At 39.3% G+C, this 21670-nt stretch overlaps 1 protein-coding gene across 3 annotated transcripts in view; it reads right to left on the bottom strand.

Annotated features, from left to right (window-relative positions):
• The window catches only part of lyst (lysosomal trafficking regulator), a 176873-nt gene that overhangs the window by 11541 nt on the left and 143662 nt on the right, over nucleotides 1-21670 (bottom strand). For all 3 annotated transcript variants that reach the window (XM_052024060.1, XM_052024062.1, XM_052024061.1), the window contains 14 exons: nucleotides 20637-20782; nucleotides 20449-20545; nucleotides 20044-20105; nucleotides 19892-19947; nucleotides 18934-19086; nucleotides 17552-17796; nucleotides 17224-17290; nucleotides 15594-15750; nucleotides 14346-14486; nucleotides 11967-12184; nucleotides 7681-7911; nucleotides 6917-7106; nucleotides 1658-1794; nucleotides 289-387 (listed from right to left, as the gene is read on the bottom strand). In XM_052024060.1, coding sequence (XP_051880020.1) covers nucleotides 289-387; nucleotides 1658-1794; nucleotides 6917-7106; nucleotides 7681-7911; nucleotides 11967-12184; nucleotides 14346-14486; nucleotides 15594-15750; nucleotides 17224-17290; nucleotides 17552-17796; nucleotides 18934-19086; nucleotides 19892-19947; nucleotides 20044-20105; nucleotides 20449-20545; nucleotides 20637-20782 — 1999 coding nt within the window. The remainder of the gene's footprint in view (nucleotides 1-288; nucleotides 388-1657; nucleotides 1795-6916; nucleotides 7107-7680; nucleotides 7912-11966; nucleotides 12185-14345; nucleotides 14487-15593; nucleotides 15751-17223; nucleotides 17291-17551; nucleotides 17797-18933; nucleotides 19087-19891; nucleotides 19948-20043; nucleotides 20106-20448; nucleotides 20546-20636; nucleotides 20783-21670) is intronic.

Raw genomic sequence — 21670 nt, 5'->3', positions numbered from 1 at the left:
TTGTGGGTTTAAGTTCCATTCCAGACTCTAATGCAAAGTTGTAGTTGTTTTGATTTAGTTTCTCAATGTATTAGAGCCATAGAATCATACAGCACGGAAACAGGCCCTTCAGCCCATCATATCCGTACTGACCATCAAATACCCATCTATATACTAATCAGTTACCTGAAGTAGAATAGCAATGATACTATCTACGAATTAAATTCACATTTATTAATACAGCATGACAATACTTAGATCTAGAACACAGTTGGAGACTACTGCACACAAGGCACTTTTTATACATACCGTGGTGCTGGTGAATCTGCTTGAGTATGCAGTAACCACTCCACATTTACTGCCAGTAAAAAGTTGGCAACTCTCAGGCACCCATGCACAACTTGTAACCTGTAAAGGAGCCAATGACAATTTATAACCAGATTCAAAATGAGTCTCTAATGCTTAAATCAGCAGCCAAGACATGGTTCTTAAAATATATTTTGCTTTTGAAATATATTTTGAAATGATAATTTCTTGGAAACCAAAGAACATCTATATTCAATATTTCACCAAACCATCCAACAGAATTACAACTGACCACTTAAAGACTTATGTAAGACTCAATAAGCAGAAATAGTTTGGTCTCCTGTATTTAAGGATATATTTAGATTGTAAGCAGTTCAGAAAAGGCTCACAAGGCTGATTTCTGGAACAAAATGGTCGTCGTATGAGAAAAAATTGAGCAGATGAAGCTTATGATATTTGGAACTTAGAGCTATGAGAAGTGATCTTACTGAAACATATTACATTTTGAGAAGACATGACAAACAAATGCAGCAAAGATGTTTCGTCTTGTGGGGAAATTTAGAATGGGATTTGCTGTTTCAGAAAAGGGGTCATTGAAGACAGAGATAAGGTGGCATTTCTTCTCTTGGAAAGTTGTGAATCTTCAGAATTCTCTATCCCAGAGAGTTGTGGAGGTTGTGTCAATGAATATATTTAAGCTCAAAATGGTCAGATTTTTAGTCTACTGTGAAGTCAACACCAATGGAGAACAGGTAGGAAAGTGGAGCTGAAGTCACGATCAGATCAGCCACGGTCTCACTAAGTGGTGCAGCAAACTTAATATGCTGTTTGGCCTAATCCTGCTCCTAATTCTAATACTGTTATGTAATATTTTAGCAAATCTCCAGTACACCCTCTCCAAGGCCTTGAGGTTCTTACTAAACTGTGCATAAAAGTGACCATGGTACCGCAACTAAGGCCTAAACGATGATTTATTAATATTTAGCATAACTTGTTTAATCACGTGTGCTTGTTGTTAAGGTGCAGCATATAAAGGAGCAAAAGACTGAACAAAGATTTTGAAGGTAATTGTGTGGGGAAAGAAGAGAAGCTATTGCTATTGATGCCTTAACATTCATTGGACTATAACTAGGCAGACAACATTTATTTTAGAAAATGCATCTTTCCCAAAGAAGCTTATTTAAACAAATGGTTAAATGCTTTCAATAAAGGAAACCACTTTCTGTGGCATGTTAATCTTTGACTAATTTTGTTAAAAAGTTGATGCAAAGGTAAAAAACGAGTAAAGAAAACATTGCAAATCCTGCAATTGAAAATAAATATGTAGACAGTAAGAAATCATGAGGTCTCTGTTGAGGACCAGATGGCATACCTGGTGCAAAGGAGAGCACTGAATGAAGTTGATTGGGGGCTCACTTTGTTTGCTCTTCAGTCTTAGTATGTTATCAGCATAACCCCAACTCAAAATGGCTGACCACTGGATATCTGTATTGTGCATGCTTCGAACACCTAAAATTTATATGGAAATAAACAAGGCAGCAACAGTTGAAGGGTACAACATCCAGGAAAAATGATCAGACTGAAACTCTTTTCTCTAGAATATAGTACACTGAGTGATGATATGATGAGACACTTTGAAAAGCCTATCACATCATCACTCAGACTTCACACAATGAAGCTGTTTGATAAGGTAGACTGCAATTTTTGGATTACCAAGGATAGAGTCTGACCATTTATCTGCTTCCACTAACCATACGATTGCCTTTGTTACATTAATGGCCAAACTATCCATTTTGCTTAAATGGAAGGATCCAATACCGCCTACTACTTTTCAATGGTTCTCTCAAACTATATCATGTTTAAACTTGAAAAAATTGGGAGTGGGACTGTTGATCCTTCACTTAAATTTGAAGATATTTGGAGTCCATTTATTCAAATATTTTCACATGATATAGATCCCCTTTCAATAACTTTCCAACTTAGAGGAACAGAGTTGACGACATAATATTGCTCTGTTTCTACTGAGAAATTTTAGTCCAGTCTTTTTTGTTTTTTTTTTGAAATTTTTCTGTTTAGCTTAGTTTGGTTTGATATATTGTTTATAATTTTTCTTATTGATTTGGGGATTTATTTTCTCTTTCTTTTCTTTATTTATATAATAAATCTTCTTTCCTTTCTTTTATATTATATTCATTTACTAAGAGATCGTTGGATCTACAGATTTTTTATATTTTATTGTTCTTTATGATTATCTAGGCCATAATTGTTCTCCTGATCTCTTTGTATTACATGTACAAACATTGATGTTATATATTAATCTGTATTAATTTGAAAACTAATAAAGAGATTGAAGAAAGAAAGAAAGAAAGAAAGAAAGGTAGGTAGAGAACTTGCTTCCACTTGATGAAGTAGGTACCCTAAGTATGAGGAAATTACCAATAAATCCATAGTAATACTGACAAAACACTTCCTTATTCAAAGTGGTGAGAATATGCAGTTCGATGTCACAGGGAGTAGTAGAATAATGGTCAAGTAACTTGGCCAATAACCAAGAAATCTGAACAAATGCTCCGGCGACAGGAGAACAAATCCCGTGGAAATTCAACTATTAGTTAAATAATATAGAATTTTACCCAAAACTAGGCTCAGTAACAGTGGCCATGAATCTACCAGATTGCCCTACAGTTCCAAAGTCGTCCAAAATCTCCTGCTGTTTGACATTTACTGCTCTCCACTAATTGATAAGTCAGTGCACCCCTGTGCTTCAGTAACATTTGGAAGCATTAGAAGTAAAAGCTGAGAATATATTTTGGGTGGCATACTTCAGTGCCCATTGCAAAGTATAGCACCTAACACAATGAGCTGGCCGAGTACTGAAGGCTACAGCTGCCAGACTGGGTCTGTAGATTTTGGGTGAACCAGTAAGAGGGATAAACCCACTGGCCTCACCAATGCATTTGGCCCTGACAACGTTAATAGGACTTACCACTGCACAATCATTGTGGAGACAAATTCCCATCTTCACACAAAGGAAATCAGTTTAAAATACATCTGGCAGCTCAAAACTGGGCATCCATGATAACTTTTGGGTCACAGGTGACAGCAATATTTTATTTTACTACAATCTTTAGCCTCATGGTCTGATACATCCCACACTTCACCATTAGCATCAAGCCATAGCTCTATTATACCCATCCTCCAATGTTGTTGGGTCTGGATCTTGGCACTATGGGAGTACCTTCATTGGAACAACAGCAGTGGTTCAAGGTGATGCACCAACACCTACTCAGGTGGTTCAAAATCCAACAGTCCGATCGCCCACCCTCAGATAAAAGTGACAAATGAATAAAACTTCTCAGCTTCTCCTGAGGTCTACACCATCACAGAGATCCACTTGCAGAGAATTTTATTCACCCCATGGGATATCAAGGTAACCCCAAGAGCAGTGGTTATGGCAAAGGATATAGCACCATTGGGGTGTGCACAGAGTGGGGCCAACAGGGATAATAGGCCCTGCCACCACCAATAAAACAAATTTAGAACGTACACATATGTATGTGTGTAGTTAATCCGCGTGTTTGAGGTGCCTCAAGAAACGCAGTCAAATTTAAATTTTGTGCCTACTTTTGGTGACCAGATAACATGCTGTCTGGAGTCCTAAGAACTACCATACTTCGAGACAAACTGTTCTATACAATTACAATGGGCATCTATTCAACAATGTTGAAAACTACCCAGGTCCTTCCTGTCCCAAAAAGCAGAATAAATCCAATCTGGCTAATTATCCTTCCAAGTTCACACACTCAAACATCAGCAAAATGATGAAAGTGACATCAAACAGCATGTCTATTCAAGCTTAAATAAATCAATCTTTGGGGCTTGATGAGATGTATTCCAGGCTAATAAGGGAGGCAAGGGAGACTGGTGGGGCCCTTAGTGATTTTTAAATCTTCACTGGTCATAGGCAAGATGCCAGATGACTGGCAATTACAAGCCTGTGAATCTAGTGTCAGGGGTAGAGAAGCTATTGGAAAAAAAATCTGAGATACAGGATTAAGCTGAACTTGGAAAGGCAGAGATTATAGTCATGGGGGACATCCTGTCTGATCAATTTGATTAAATTTTTCTCAAAGGTAACAAAATGTATCAATGAGGACAGTGAGATTGACGTAGTTACTTGAACTTCAGTAAGGCCTTTGACAAGGTCCTACGAGGAAGACTGGTCCAAGAGGTTAGAGTCCATGGGATTCAGAGTAAGTAGACAAATTGTATCAAAATTGGCTTGGTAATGGGAGGCAAGAGAGTGATGGTGGAGAGTTGTTTTTGTGATTGGAAGCCTGTAACCACTGGTGTATCACAGGGATCAGTGCTAAAACTTTTACTCTGTTACCTATATTAACAATTTAGATTTGAATGTAGGAGGGATGATTAGTAAGCTTGCAGGAGTGAAAATTGGTAGTGTTGTTGATAGTGAGGAAGATAGTCATAGGCTATGGGATGACGTTATCAGATGGTAAATGGGTAGATGGAACAATCCTGAAAGGTGCAAGGTGATGCATTTTGGTAGGATGTGCACAATGAATGGTATTGAGGAACAAAGTGACCTCAGTGTACCAGTCTGAGGATACTTGTAACTGGTGGCACAGGTAGACGAGGTGGTGAAGGTGGCATAAAGGAAACTTGCCTTCATTAGCTGGGGCACAGAATAGCAGAGCAGGGAGGTTATGATACAATATTTTAAAATATTGGTTAGGCCACAGCTGGAGTATTATGTATGGCTCAGGTCACCACACTACAAGAGGACATGTTTGCACAAGACAGGGTGCAAAAGAGATTCATGAGAATGTCCGGAATGTTAGGTTTCACTTTTGAGCAGAAATTGGATTGGTTTTCCTTGAAGCAGAGGAGGTAGAGGGAGCACCTGATAGAGATATACAAAATTATGAGGGGCTTAGACAGGGTAGATAGCAGACCTGCCTAAAACTAGGGGGCACAGGTTTAGGATAAGACCTTTAGAGGGGATCTGAAGAAGAACATTTTCCACCCAGAGGGTGGTTAAAATCTGGTATGCAATCTGGGTGGTGGAGGCAGAGACGCACACAACATTTAAGAATCTAGATGAGGAACTGAACCAGCAATGCGTCAAAGGCTATGAACCAAGTACTAGTAAATGGGATAAGTACAGAGACCTGGTGGTAGGCCATTTGCCCCTGTTTCTGTGCTGTACGACTCTATGAAGCCTATTCACCAATGACCTGCCACTGATGCTCAGTTTGGACTATCCCAGGACCACTCAGTTTTAGATTTGGCCCAAACTTGGACAAAACCTGAATTCCCTGAAAGCAATTACTCTTGACACTGAGGCAACCACTGATCAAGTGCAGCATCAAGGAGCCCCAGTGAAAATGAAATCAAGGGGAAAGCTGTCCACAGGCTGAAGTCATGGAAACCAATCTCAGCAATAGGACCATTTGTGCAGGTGTTCTGCGGGTGTTCAACCATCTTCAAGTGGTTCAATAAGCATCTTCCTCTCATCATCAGGCCCAGAAGTAGGGTTGTATGCTGATGACTGTACAATGTTCAATTCCATTAGAATTTTCTCAAAAAAGCAACCTATTCCTACAAACAGCAAGACCTAGACAACTGTCAGTCATGGGCTGTCCCACATTCCGAGCAATGATCACACCAGGGAGAATCCAACGACCTTACACTAGACTTTGACTGCATTAACAGCTCTCAATCCACTGTCATCAATATCCTGACAACAAGTAACCAGAAATTTAACTAGACAAACCACACAACTATCACAGCTGTAAGAGCAAGCTGAAGACCTGTGTTCAGGTTTTACTTACGGCAAGCTGCAAGGAGCATGATGGAAGATTCTCCACTTAAAAGTAAAATATATACAGATGCTGGGAATCTGAATTAAAAAGTGAAAGTGCTAGAAATACTGAACACATCAGGCCACATCTGTGGAGAGAAACATAGGTTCAGATGAAAGGTCATTGATCTGAAACAGTAGCTATGCAGTACTAACAGTAGTTAGTCTCCACAGATGCTTCTTGACTTCCTGAGTATTTCTAGCACTTTCAGTTTTTACAGTTCACTTGCTTGGATAAGGGTAGTCCCAAAAACCCTCAAGCAGCTCAGTCCCATCCAGGACAGCAATCTGCTTGATTGGCACCCCATCCACTACAGGTGCAACATAGCTACAGTGTGTGCCATCCACAAAATTCAAGGCAGTTACGTTATCCGATTATCAATTGGATTTCCTTTATAGCTACTGAGGTTCATGCCTAGGTTTCCTTACCTAATAATACTGTGGAAGTACCTGTACTGTTACAGTAGCAGTTCATCATCTTCTCAAGGGTCATTACCCTCACTGGGCAATATAGGATAGTGATGCTCACATGCCATATAAATATAAAATTTTGAAACAACAATGGTCACATTGGAGAGAAACCTAGAAAACTACACAAGGGTGAAAGTAATAGGAAGATTTGCTGGTGGGGTAAGATGAAGGCAACTCACATGGAGCATAATATCAGCATGGTCTGCTTGGGCCTAGTGGCCTCCTGCTGATAGTCATTCTATCAATTCCTAGAAACCTATCATAGGTTGAAAAACATACCTTGTTCTTTACTGTACGTCATCATCAGACAGAATTTTCTTGACAGACCACAGATGGCTCTGGTGGGCAATGCCAGTAGTGATCCGAATTGTTCTCCATGGAACTGACTGAAGCAAATTACAGGATCTGGTGCACTGGGAGAACCCACATACTCGCCCCACTTCAGTCCTTTAATCCACGATAGGGGGCTCTGATTACATGATATTAAAGAAAAAGAAATCAATCATTGCAACTCCTTCTAAATATTTTTGCCCGAGAAGAATGTTTACACATGGCTAGAAGGTGCTATGGCACTAGTAATCACCAGGCTCACAAACTAATTTAATTGATGTTAGAACAGACAATTAAAATTTCACAAGCTTTGAAAGAAAGAAGATCAAAGCATGCAAGATCTCTGATGATGTACTGATTTATAGACCATAATTCTACACTATTGCGAATAAGTTTAAATAGCTAGTTTAGGGGAAAAAAAATCAACCTAATGAAAATAGAATTGAAATAACAATCAATGAAGCAGTTCTGTCAAGTGACACTTCTAAGAATTAAACACTAATTGCAGATTACAAATCAGCTGTAATTCTGATGAAAAGTAACCCGATACCAGTTATGAATTACACAGAGAACATTCAATATCGATAAACAAGATATGCAGTGGCCATCAAGCCCCGTTCAAAAGAAATTCTAAAATGGTTGGGGAAATTAACTTCCTCTAAGTTTGTGAATTGAAGAACCATTTATACCAGATAATAGCCTGCAATATATACCGGATAGATGACTTCCTTGGTATTCTCTCTGCTCTCTCTGAAAGCAAACTGCACAAGGAGACCCATGGCTGCAGGCAATTCCCCCTCCATTGACAGTCTAGGCCCGTGTTTGCTTGGATGAGTAGCTGTGAAGAGCTGCCGAGGTGTCTGACCATAGGTCTTGATCATAGTTTCCAGGGCTCGTCTTTGCACTGGGTCTTCAACAGCAGACACGTCCATGCCGAAGTAAGTCTATTAGTAAAATATGGAGCAAGTTTATTGTAAAACTGATTTAAAATGTTTCCTATTTTCTATAAGACATACCAGGGGACCATCTGGCCCAGTGCATCTTTGCCAGCCCTCAGTACAATTCAGTGCCCTACTTATTTCTCTGCAATCTATTCTCTCGACCTATTAACACCTCTCTGATTTTGCCACCAATGACCTACACTGAGGGGCAATTTACAGAAGCCAATTAACATAACAACCAGCGTGCCTTTGGAACGTAGGAGGAAACAGAGCATCAGGGAAAACCACGTGGAGAACATGTACACAGAAAGCAGCTGAAGTCAGGATCAAACCCGGATTGCTGCAGCTGTGAGACAACTGTGCTACCCACACCACCACTGTTACTTTTTGTATTAAAATATTTGTCCTTCAGTCTATTGGTAAATTAAATTGGTAAATCAGTTTATTGTTGTCACTTGTACCGAAGTACAGTGAAAATTTATTTTGCATGCCATCCGTTTCAGTGCAACAGTACATTGAGGTGGTAAAAGGGAAAATACAGAATGCAGAATAAAGTGTTACAATTACAGAGAAAGTGCAGTGCAGGTAGGCAATAAGGTGCAAGGGCATAACAAGGTAGATTGTGAGGTCAAGGGTCCATCTTATCGCACTAGGGGACCATTCAATAGTCTTATAACAGCAGGACAGAAGCTGTCCTTGAGCCTGGTGGTATGTGCATTCAGGCTTTTGTATCTTCTGCCCAAATTGGGAGGGAGGGCGGGGAGTGGAGATGGAGGAAGAAGAGAGAAAAATTAGTTTAAAAATGTAATGGGTCAGAATATAAAAAGGGAAATGCCACTGAGAGGCAACAAGCAAAAATAACATTCTTGGTTATAACAACATAAAATCCCCCTTGGGTACTTTGCCTCAAGATGATCCACTAATGAGGAAGGATCAGCAAGTTTCCTGAGGTGTTGAACATTCAGGGCTACCAGATGTCTTCAATCACCAATGGAAGCTGGCTAGAAATGGCCAGATAAATATTGCAAAACTTGAGCTTATCCAAAGGAAATCCCAGCACAGAAAATCAATATAAAGTTGCTTTTAGACTACCTCTTCTAAAGGAGATCTTTGAAACAAGGTTAGGGAAATGGGGGGAGGTGGGAGGGAGGAAATAGACCATCAGAAGAAATTTAAAACAAAAGTCAAAGTCGGCTTCTTTCTCTCGCCACATAGGGAGCTGCCCTTTAACAGTTGGATTGCATCAATTTTTCTCAGTAGCGACCAAATTTATACAGCTACTGTTTAAATCAATTAGTCTAATTGTGGATTTGCAATCAAGTGATCACATCACAACTGTTAATATCAGACGAGATGCCACCTATCAATTAAAGTGCCACATGACTGGTTAAAATGATGATAAAAATTATGAACTGAGCATTCTGACTGGTTGTATCACTGCCTGGTATGGAGGCTCCAATGTGCAGGACCGAAAGAGGCTACAGAGGGTTGTAGACTCAGCCAGCTCCATCATGGACACAACCCTCCCCACCATCGAGGACGTCTTCAAGAGGCAATGCCTCAAGTAGGTGGCATCCATCATCATTAAGGACGCTCACCACCCAGGACATAACCTCTTCACATTATTACGTCGGGGAGGAGATGTCTAACTTACGTTAGACTATTGTTTATTGACTACAGCTCTGCCTTCAATACAATAATACCAAGCAAGCTTGTCACCAAACTCCGAGACCTAGGGCTCAACACCTCCCTCTGTAACTCCCCCTTGACTTTCTAACAAACAGACTGCAATCAGTGAGGATAGGCAGCAATCCCTCCGGCACGGTTATCCTCAACACTGGTGCACCTCAAGGCTGCGTCCTCAGCCCTCTACTCTACTCCCTATACACTCATGACTTTGTGGCCAGATTCTGCTCTAACTCCATCTACAAGTTTGCAGATGATACCACCGTTGTAGGCCGTATCTCAAACAGTGATGAGTCAGAGTACAGGAAGGAGATAGAGAGCTTAGTGGAATGGTGTCATGACAACAACCTTTCCTTCAATGTCAACAAAACTAAAGAGCTGGTCATTGACTTCAGGAAAGGGGGTGGTGTACATGCACCTGTCTATATCAATGGTGCTGAGGTCAAGAGGGTTGACAGCTTCAAGTTCCTGGGAGTGAACATCACCAACCTGTCCTGGACAAACCACGTGGATGCCATGGCCAAGAAAGCTCACCAGCGCATCTACTTCCTCAGGAGGCTAAAGAAATTTGGTTTATCCCCTTTGACTCTCACCAACTTTTACCGATGCACCATAGAAAGCATCCTATCAGGATGTATCACGGCTTGGCATGGCAACTGCTCTGTCCAAGACCGCAAGAAGCTGCAGAGAGTTGTGGACACAGCCCAGCGCATTACGGACACCAGTCTCCCCTCCTTGGACTCTGTCTTTACCTCTCGTTGTCTTGGTGTAGCAGCCAGCATAATCAAAGACCCCACCCACCCAGGACATTCTCTCTTCTCTCCTCTTCCATCGGGTAGAAGATACAGGAGCCTGAGAGCACGTACCACTAGACTTAAGGACAGCTTCTACCCCACTGTGATAAGAGTATTGAACAGTTCCCTTATACAATGAGATGGACTATGACCTATGACCTCACAATCTACCTTGTTGTGACCTTGCACCTTATTGCACTGCACTTTCTCTGTAGCTGTGACACTTTACTCTGTACTGTTATTGTTTTTTTTACCTGTACTACATCAATGCACTCTGTACTAACTTGATGTAACTGCACTGTGTAATGAATTGACCTGTAAGATTGGTTTGTAAGACAAGTTTTTCCACTGTACCTCAGTACAAGTGACAATAATAAACCAATACCAGATACAGGAGCCTGAAGATCCACAATCAATGTTTCAGGAACGGCTTCTTCCCCTCTGCCAACAAGTTTCTGAATGGTCCATAAACCTATAAACACTGCCTCGTTATTCCTCTTTTGCACTATTTAATTTTGTAACTTACAGTAATTTTTATGTCTTTGTCTTGCACTGTACTGCAGCCACAAAACAACAAATTTCATGACATATGTCAGTGATAATAAGCCTGATTCTGATCATTTTGTTACAGAAACAAACAGTACAGGAGGCCACTTGATCCATTTAGCCTGAACTGGCAATTTGAAAAAGGTATCCAATGAATTCCATTTCCCATCTCTTTCCCTTTAATACTGCACAGGCACTTGAGTACAATGAAATGTAGAAGTAATTCCAGGACTAAAATAAATCATTTTTAAAAATACAGAAAATGACAAAACTACAAATGCAAATAAGCTCTTGAACTTGGTGAGCAAATACCTCTAATGATCTTAGTAACTTTATAGTACAAAAAATAATTCTAAATTGTAATTTTTGAGAAGCAGTTTTTTGCTTGTTACAATTGTGGCCTAACCTACATAGTATCTTAATCATTTACTTTTATTTCAGGTTTTGAGTATTGGCAATATTTTAAATTCTTATATTATTTCCATTGTGATCTGAAATAGATTAACATTAGTAGAAGGTAATTTGATCTTGTTGTATATTAAAACAGGACAGATCTGTGCAATACTGGAACAATTACCAGTATATAAGCCGCTGAAGTGGGCTGAATGCCTCCCCGGAGCTTCTTGGCATAAGAAAATCCTATATGATTGTTTTGTTTTGAAGTGTGGTATATGCTTCATTGCACATTGTTGTGCAAAAACAGAAGTGAGGGAAATGCCCAGGCAATTATTTAAATGCAGTGGTTGTACTTCCCCGAGCAGCCAGGGGAAAAAGGTGTCATTCCCTTCCCCCCACCCCACCCCCACCATAGACACACCTTTTCTACCAATCACTTCCATTTTGTATGAATTTATTTTTAAAAATCAGATAATCACTGATTTTAATTGCAATGCTTCACAAGTAGTACAACACAGAACTATTTTCTGCCCTGTAAAATTGCTGGGAGCCTTGGAGACAATTGCTCAACAGGGAGGAGAGGTCCACTTTGCATTTGATGGCTGAATCTGAGAACTGAGCACGATGCAGACTTACCGCAGGATGAAAGACATTGATGGCATAAACTGCAGCTCTCCCCTTTTGCTTGTTCCCAAACACCAAGTCAATCCAATTGCAAATAGTTTGTGAAACATGATCTGACTCCAAGGCTTGGCGGTGAATCAGGATGAAGAGCCTGGGGTCATTCCGAGCCCAAGGTGGAAGATTTACATGATTCACTCTATCTCCATTCTGTCGCATTCCAAAGTCAAAGCCTACAAGTAGAAATGCTTCAAGTTTATACTGGTATAAGGAATTAATACCATGACTTGATCACTGTTACAGACTGGGTGATCAATTAAACTCTGACACACAACCTTGCATTGATATTGTGCCTTTAACATAGGGAAATTTTCCAAAGCAATTCATCAAAGTGTATTTAAGCAACATTTGACATAGAGCAGAAAGAGATATTAGAATAAACAAAGGCATAGTTGAAGAACCTGGTTAAGGTTCATCTTAAAAGGAGAGGGAAGTAGATAGGTTGAGAGAGAATTTCAGAATTTAGGGCTTAGGTTGCTTGCAAACTCACTGGACTTCTGAACAGAATTAACAACTTTTGCTTGGCTATATTAGCCATCCTGCACTACAGGTCATTTAAGGTGATAAATCAATGATGCAGGTCAGAAATTGGTATTGGTTTATTATTATCACTTGTACTGAGGTACAGTGAAAAGCTTGTCTTACAAATCAATCGTACAGGTCAATTCATTACACAGTGCAGTTACATTGAGTTAGTACACAATACATTGATGTGGTACAGGTAAAAACAATAACAGTACAGAGTAAAGTGTCACAGCTACAGAGAAAGTGCAGTGCAATAAGGTGCAAGGTCACAACAAGATAGATCGTGAGGTCAGAGTCCATCTCGTTGTATAAGGGAACTGTTCAATAGTCTTATCACAGTGGGGTACAAGCCGTCCTTAAGTCTGGTGGTACGTGCCCTCAGGCTCCTGCACCTCCTACCCAATGGAAGAGGAGAGAAGAGAGAATGTCCCGGGTGGGTGGGGCCTTTGATTATGCTGGCTGCTACACCAAGACAACGAGAGGTATAGACAAAGTCCAAGGAGGGGAGGCTGGTGTCCGTGATGCACTGGGCTGTGTCCACAACTCTCTGCAGCTTCTTGTGGTCTTGGGCAGAGCAGTTGCCATAACAAACCGTGATATATCCAGATAGGATGCTTTCTATGATTATTGATTATTTGGTTATTATATTTGATTATTTAATTGATTATATCTTGGGTTTATTCTAAGATTAGGAGATCTAAAAGTGAGAGCTTAGTTGGAATAATGGGGAAGCAGGAGCAAGCAGGTGAGACAACATCCCAGACGGTTCAGAAAAAATGAAGGCACCAGTGCTAGCATACACACTAACTGTAAGATGACATTAACATCTGCACTGGTTGCTTTAAAACGTCAGGCAGAAAACTACTGTTGAATTTAAGCAATAGTCAGACAGAATGACCAGAACTGGATGGTCAGAAGTAATGTGGATATATTGCTAGCATAACTGGCTCTCAAGGGGTCAAGGAAAAGAGTGCAGCAACTTCCTTGTATTTTGGGTTTAAAACACGAGCCAAGTTCAGAGTTTAATTTATGAAGTCAAAATTATGAGTCATGCCACCTGATTGTAGTGCAAGAACAACAGAGGAAGGCACAACTTGATATGAGCTGACAAATGAGGCATCAGGCTTTACCCACAGTAGGAGTGGGTAAAATATCATCCCATTTTATTAAATACTGCTGAAATACTTACATGCATTGACCTTTGACTTGTTAACAATAGCTAGTATTAACCACTACTGTTAATGGTTAACTGGGCATGGACAAAGGCTGCAGTTTGGGGAGTCTGGAGGAGGCAGCAGAGGTAGGGAGGAGTGAGGCCATGGAAGGATTTGAAAACAAAGATGAGAATTTGAGAACTGACTCATTAGCAGACCCTGAGCTCAGGGGAGGTAGATGGCAGGTGAGGGGGAGTTGGCACATGTTTCAATACAAGCAGCAGACGTGGATCATTAACCCAGGATACAGTGCATCACCAGACATGCACTTGTATAATCAACCTTTTTCATATCCTCGTTCTTGCAGTTTTATTGAGCTCTGCTTTCTCTTCACTCAGTAACAACTGTAACACCATTATTACTAGGACAGATTTGAAAAGTGCATTGCCAGATTTTCCCAAATGTTTTACTCATCAATGCATTTTCTGTGTAATTTTGGTTTGTAGGCTGTGCTGAATGGATATTTGATAGTCTATTTGAATGTCAAAAAGAAAATAAGTAATTTTAATATTAATGATATAAGGAATGATGCACTTCCTTTTACATATGGCATAAACAGTAAACATACTGTGAAATATTTATTTATAGTGCACACCTTCTCTATTGACCAAAAACTCTGGAAGGTAAAAAAATTCTGGAATGAGCTCCTTCACATCAGTCATTGATTCATACGAGGATAGGCGCCAGGTAGTATTCATGGAGTGAAATGTTCGATCTGGGATATCGAAACTTTGATCTAGGCATAGGGAATACAACTCAGAGTTAATGTCACAATAGAGGCATATTCTACCAATGGGCCATTAAAGATCTGTTTCCTGGGGGCTTGGCAATGAATATTCCTGCAAAATACATCAGAATCATACAACGATGGAGACTATTCAGCCCAACTTGCCAATGGTATCTCTGAAAAAACTACCTAATTAGTCCTCCTCTCATGTTCTTTCTCCATAGTACTGTAAATGCTTCCCTTTCTGCAAGTTAATATTGAACTTGCTTCCACCACCCTTAAAAGTCAATGTGTTCCATACTGTAACAATTTGCTGCAGCCTTAATAAGTCAACCAGCTACCGTTAGAGGAATGTGTACATATCCTCTTACTATATACCTGTTAGGATTATACCATTTAGTTTTGTATCACCTCTTCTCAGTGTTCCTCCATATATGAACAAACACTAGTGAAGAAATTCTAGCACAGGCATCCCTTGGATAATGAATATTGACTTACTTTGCTACGATGAAAAGTTTTATCTAACTTAATTTGTTGTTTAACAAATTGCTGGTATAGAACACATTTGGAGAACACATTTGGAGACAGTCTTCCAAATGTAGATCAGTGAAAATCAGTAATATTTAACACTCTTTTTGATTGGTGTTAATGGGGAGGAGTCTGTGATATAAACAAGCTATTTAAAAATGGGAAAACAAAAACTCTTGAGCACCTGCGCTCTTTCATCCGGCAACAATGGTCACTGGATGAATGACTTGTAAACTTTTCCTTCTGTGCTTCAGCTTGTCAAAACACAGTTTGCTTTGTACCTTTACTGGAAGGAGACTGACTAACCTCTGAACTTCCCCCATAGTAACTGGTATCCCCCATAAAAGTTAAAAGTCTACTGTACTTTCCGCTATATGAATTTTCATAATGGTTACAAACTTACCCCCCTTTATTAATCCTGGGGGATGGGGGTCTGTGAGATACCTGTAGTGAACAGACTCAAGGAATTTAGAGACATTCTGATGAAACCTATTAATAAGTACCTACAAAACTCTTCGCTTACATTTCTTTCCTTTTCGTGGACTAATTTTGTATATTGACACAAAAGATTAAATCAATGGATCTTACCCTGGTAAGCCAGAAACATCTTGGTGAATGGTGGCATCCTGACTAAAAAGTGCAAGACTGTTCCACTGTTTGAATAATGAGACCCATAGTGATACGGCTGGACTGGTGGCATTGGATCATCTTCTTGAGCCCCTTTGCGATATTCCTCCTCCAGGTACTAACAAGAAAGAACAATCACATTTGCTTAATTGCTACACCCTGACACCACATCATGATTGACGCAGCTGGTGAATAAACAGTAGCAAAACTACTACAGAAGTCCAGAAATTGAAAAAATTTGGTAAGAAATGCTGGCTTAGTGTATGACATACTGGTGAGGGTGCTACCCGCAACTGGTGTTTGGTCCACTGTCTACCAATCTGGGGCAATCAGCTAATTTGAGACCTTTTTTCAAAACTGGTTGTGGGGTTAACAGTACTTTATGAGCTGCCTGTAGTTTCTTGAGATGAAAAGAAATCCAAGCAAGCTGACAACAAAAACGTACCTTTTTAAAATATAGCTCAATGTGGAACCAGGAGAAGGGATGTTCATAAAACCCATTGATTATTTCTGCTCTGTGCTCACCCCTTTACAGGATACCTTTCACTAATCCCCCACTTGGCTTAACTTAGCCCTTCACTAATACAGCTGACCAATTCACTTCTTCCTATCCTCCCACAAATGGTGCACCTCAATGTAATTGCTACCAGCAGCTTATAAGTACATCACTGAAAAGAAACACAGAACACTTTACTGTAGTCCCTAGCCAGCTTTCCTTAGTAGATGCAACTAATGCAAGATTCTGTTGATATGCATCTATTTAGAGGCACTCCAATTTCTCGTCCCAGATCTGTAACAAGCACTAACCTTTCAATATTTGCAATGTACCATGGTTATTTTATGTAAAATTGGTTTACAATGTAATTTAAAAATCTACATTAGCTTCTATTACAGTAGCCATCCATATTCATGACAGAAGATTTGAAAACCCCATGGTGCATTAGGCTAATATGCCAGCTTCTCAATCTTACAGTCTATATTTATGTCCAGCCTAGTGATGTCTTAGACTTGCAACAACATGAGGCCACCATTTAGCCCACCGGGTCCATGCTGGCTGTCCAAGGAGCAATCCTATTAGCCCCATTCCCCATCTCCTTACTTCCCTGCCCAACAACTTCCTTTGAATCTTTATGCCATTAACCTAAACTATGGGGTAATTTACAGTAGTCATTCAATCTACCAGCAAAGCTTTGAAGTGAAGCATCTGGGGGAGAACCACATGATCATGGAGAGAATATGTAAACTCCACACAGACAGCACCAGTCTTCAGAAATGAGCCTGGGTCCCAAGTGACTGCAATCCAAGATCTTGTGTCAGAGGAGGTTATGGAGGGGGATCTTAGCTTGGGAAAAATATCCTGCAGTTGAAGGATGCTGTTTTCAAAGTACAGTCCAGAAATGAGAGTTGGGCTCTGGTCCTAACAGTGCTCCAACTGATCTACAGGTACAATGACAAATGGAATCTAAAATGAAGAAACACAGCACTTTTCAGTACACTCCTTTTGATGAGCCTACAAATTCATATAAATACCCAAAATATTAGTTTTAATTAAAACAAATGTGAACACATATAATTTGTGTTATCCTCCGACCTTATAGTTGTCCACATATCGATCTTCTTTCTCTTTGGACTGTACAGCAATAGGTTTCAGGAGGTTTCTGAAATGATAACAAATTCCATTCATCAGAAAAGAGCCCCAACAGGAAGGGATATGCATTAAAATATGCATTAGATAATTCTCCATATAGAGAGAAATTCTTCGATCCCACGATAGGTTAAAATTGGATACAATTCCTCAAAAAAGTTACCCAGCGTCAGTGTTACATCCAGGACTGGCAAGGAAGACACCTGTAGCAGACATTCACATTTGAGAAATGAAACATTTTCTTAAAATCAAACTAACTGGATATAAAATTTACCTGTAAATGGCAGGTTCGTTCAAGTCAACTGTTTCACTGGAATAGTCACTCAGCACGAAGGGAAAAACAGGATACTGCATGAGATCATTGAAGGAGCGACCTGCATGCTTGTTCAAATGGGTCAAATACTCAAAATTGGTTATCTGTCCTGAACACCATAACTGAGTCAGAGCTGTAATGTTTCCATATTCTAATAAATTTGGTAGACTGGAAGACAGAATATTGTGATGAACGTCATCCCGAACCTAAATGGAGAGAATAAGCAGGTTTAACTTCATAAACAATCAAAGACTTCTTTGGTAACAATATGTGACAATCATTGACAGCATTTGCAAGTCAATTAAAATTCGGAAATGGCTAATCCATAAACATCCCTTCCAAAATTCAAATAAAGCACTAAATGTTTCAGCAATCATTTGGAAGAAAAGATTTGCTGAAACTTGTAAAAAAAAATTCTGCAGCTGAAAATTTGACAGAGAAGGGTATTGACTTCTTTGTGTCCGAACTGCAGTAGATCTAGATCTCTGGAGAAAGCATGGGACAGCAGAATTAACTAGATCATTCCAATAAATAGCTGGGACAACAAAATCTCTCAGGGTGGAGGTAAATTTCATTCCCTCAGCTGTAGAGAGAATCTAGTCTTCTATTTCCTGTTTGTGACTCTCAATTCCGGGACGAGATAGAAAGCTACTTCCAGCGGGAGATGATGGTATGAAATTACTTTGTGTATATTAAAAGTGATCTGCTGTCTTTCATCAGACTGAAGACAATAAAAGATACCTGAGTTTTTTCTCATTTTTGTTTTTTTTTAAAAATCAGTTCATAACCCCGTGAAATCAATTTTCCTTGAATGCCACTAAATTGGTGGCAATCCAATCTTTTGACCTGCAGGATCATGGAAGAAAAACACCATTGTGATAGCTTAAGTTGATAGAGTTGAGTAGTATTTTACTGGATAGTTGTCTGTTACATGATTCTGATAAGTTAATTCTAATTTTCTTTTAAAAAAAAGACAAAAGGTGCCAGGCTTAATCCCTGACTTAGCTGGGATCAGTCCTGTTCATAGTAAATTGGCCTCAGCTCTTTAGGTTAGAGAGGGAAAAACCAAGGCTTTTATCCCCGATTTCCATTAAGCATCTCCCATCACAAGAGCCTAGCAAGGAAGCTTACAGCAATCACGGTTCATCAAGAGGCACAGATATAACTGTTGAACGGAGGGGGTGCTGAAAGGCCCCTTGCCTCATGGAATGACAAGCATTCAAGGAGTTGTGGTCACATAGAAAAGAGGACAAGCAGAATCATGAAAAATGCCACCACAGTCTCCCATTAAATACCTTCTCTCTAAAACAAAATAATGGAGTGAAAATATATCCGAGATATACCTTTGTATTGTCAAATGCCAGAAGAAGAGTTCTGCCATTGGTTAGGAAGATTTCTAGGGCATTGTCTCGCAGCTGCCACCAGCGCTTATGAATCTCTTTAATTTCTTCATATGTCCAGGAGAATGAAGCTGGCTCCATTTCCACTGCAGAACTCTGCATAACAACAGTTAAATAGGTAGAAGTCTATTTGTTTCATAAATACAAGCATAAAAATTTGCAATTATATATCTCAGGATATTATAAAATGTTTCGTGTTCAACAAATTATGTAAACATATATAAAAGTTAGCCAAAACACTGGGGAGGCTCCCCCACTTTGCTTTGAATGAGTTCATGGGATATTTTATGTCTTCCTGAATTGTCAAGTGAGGCCTTAGATTAATAGCTCATTGGAAAGACAGCAGCTCCAACAGTACAGTACTCTTTCAATATTGCTATGATTGACAGTTTGTAAGGTAGGAAAATGCAGTTTCATTAGCTTTAATCAACAGGGTTCAAGAGAATATATTTGGTCTTGCTAATTTAGACAGGGAATTTTAATTTACAAAAAAAAGAGTACCATACAGATACCATACCACAGAGATCAGGAAGATTATATGCTTAAGTCATACACAAAGCTTCTGAATCTGAGATGCAAGTACAGTATTATTACTGAGCCAAGCTGACACGACACTTGAAGACAACTTCTCACTTATAAACTTGAATCATTATGTTACTACCACACTGTTAAAACCCTGTTCAAAGATTCACTTGGCTGCACTTTCAACATTTGATTGCAACAATGAAAATATCACATTTGAAATTGAGCAATTTACCACAGAAAAAATGTTACATTAACTGACTTGAAGTTGATATATTATATAAATGACCCTTTTAACAATTACCGAACTTCACAGACAAATCCTGAAACACCAAAGTAAAGCAAATCCAATATTTTTGAAGAATTGTATGTTACTTACAGGATGCTCAAAAGCATCAGCAGCATTGTCCTCAACAAAATACATTCCTGATTCCCCTGGAAAACAAGAGATTTTCATGGTATCTGAACTTAAATACATTTCACAGATCATTGCTCAAGCAAAGACTTGGAGAATTCGCAAATGTTACTAACCTAGGAGGAGTTCACCAACTGTTTCTCGAGAAGGGGCAACATTGATACATTTGCGTATGAATCTAATTAGAAAACAAGATTAGTCTCAGTGTGGATATCAATTATAATAGCAGTAATACAATTAATCTCCTTTCACCAAAAAATTACTTTACTCTGAATCTATAAGCATTTGCATGTAGACTTGAAAGGAAAAATTTTCAGGTACAATGGGAAGGAGCGAGGGATTGGATTTAATGTTTTAAACAACTGGTAAGGTTACTATAGATTGAATAGCATCTTGCTATGCTATGATTTGTGTATTGCTGTTCCTAATAAGGAAGCAATCACTTTGCACCATGTGCAGATCACAATAACACCTTTAAATAATAATAATTTAAGAAGGGCACAGTCAGGCGATGAAACTACCTGATGGGTTCACTTGTCGCTTTATCCTTCACAGTTGATGAAAAAGAAGAATGTGATTTATCCTCAAACAAAAATGACAAAGGTGGCTTTAGTGGCTCTGCAAAAGAAAAAAGAAGAAAAAGAAATGAGGATAATCCAATCAGAGTGAAGTTACAGAAGAAAAAAATCAAAGCTTCTCATCTTTTTACCCTCAGGTTTTTGCCGATTTCTGAGCAGATATTTATTGGGAATCGTCAAATAACATCTCTGTAAACGTCGCCTTTCTCTGTTGGGACCTTCTGTTGGGTCCAGTTGCCACGAAGTTGGATAAGACACAGGATCGTACCATATAGCCCTAGAAATAAAATTATTGAAAATGTAATACATATGTGCAGCAGTTAGCGCAACGCTATTACAGCGCCAGCGACCCAGGTTCAATTCCGGCTACTGTATGTAAGGGGTTTGCATGTTTTCCCCATGTCTGCATGGGTTTCCTCTGGGTGCTCCAGTTTCCTCCCACATTCCAAAGGCATATGGGTTAGGAAGTTGTGGGCATGCTATGTTGACGCTGGAAGCGTGGCGATACTTACAGGCTGCCCCCAGAACACTCTTTACAATATTTTTATTAAATCCATGAAAAAAATACAGAGTACATGCATCAAAAAAGAAAGTAAAAATACTACTGAATACATTGTAATAAGTCGTACTTAGGATTACAATACTCTAAATCAATAATCACATACAGTAGTTAATAAGGAAAGAAAAAAATTGAAATATTTTATTACAAAAAAAAAATCTACCCCCACTACCAAAACCCGAAGCTGTTAGATAGAAGAAACAGCAAGGAAAAACCTTAAAAAAAACATAACAGTGTCAGTTAATATCTGCGTTTTAGTCCCCAAATCAGAGATCTTGAAAATAATTCAAAAAGGGTCCCCACAGGGTTTGAAAGTCTAGGTTAGATTCAAAAACTGAACAGCGAATCTTCTCTAGATTCAAGTATGACATAACATCCCGTAACCATTGAACATGCGTAGGTAGAGTAGCTTCCTTCCATTTAAGCAATACTGCTCTCCTGGCTATAAGAGAAATAAAAGCCAGAATATGTAAATCAGAAGCCTTCAAAGTTATATCTTTTTCTCCAACAATCCCAAATAGTGCAGTCAAAGGATTAAGTTTAAAATTTATTTTAAAAAGTACAGAAAAAGTATGAAAGACCTCCGTCCAATATTTTTTAAGACTC

This window comes from Pristis pectinata, chromosome 10, assembly GCF_009764475.1.
Source record: "Pristis pectinata isolate sPriPec2 chromosome 10, sPriPec2.1.pri, whole genome shotgun sequence".
In the NCBI taxonomy this organism is placed as follows: Eukaryota; Metazoa; Chordata; class Chondrichthyes; order Rhinopristiformes; family Pristidae; genus Pristis; species Pristis pectinata.
Note: the sequence above shows the minus strand (reverse complement) of the source record. Positions and strands in the feature narration are given on the sequence as shown.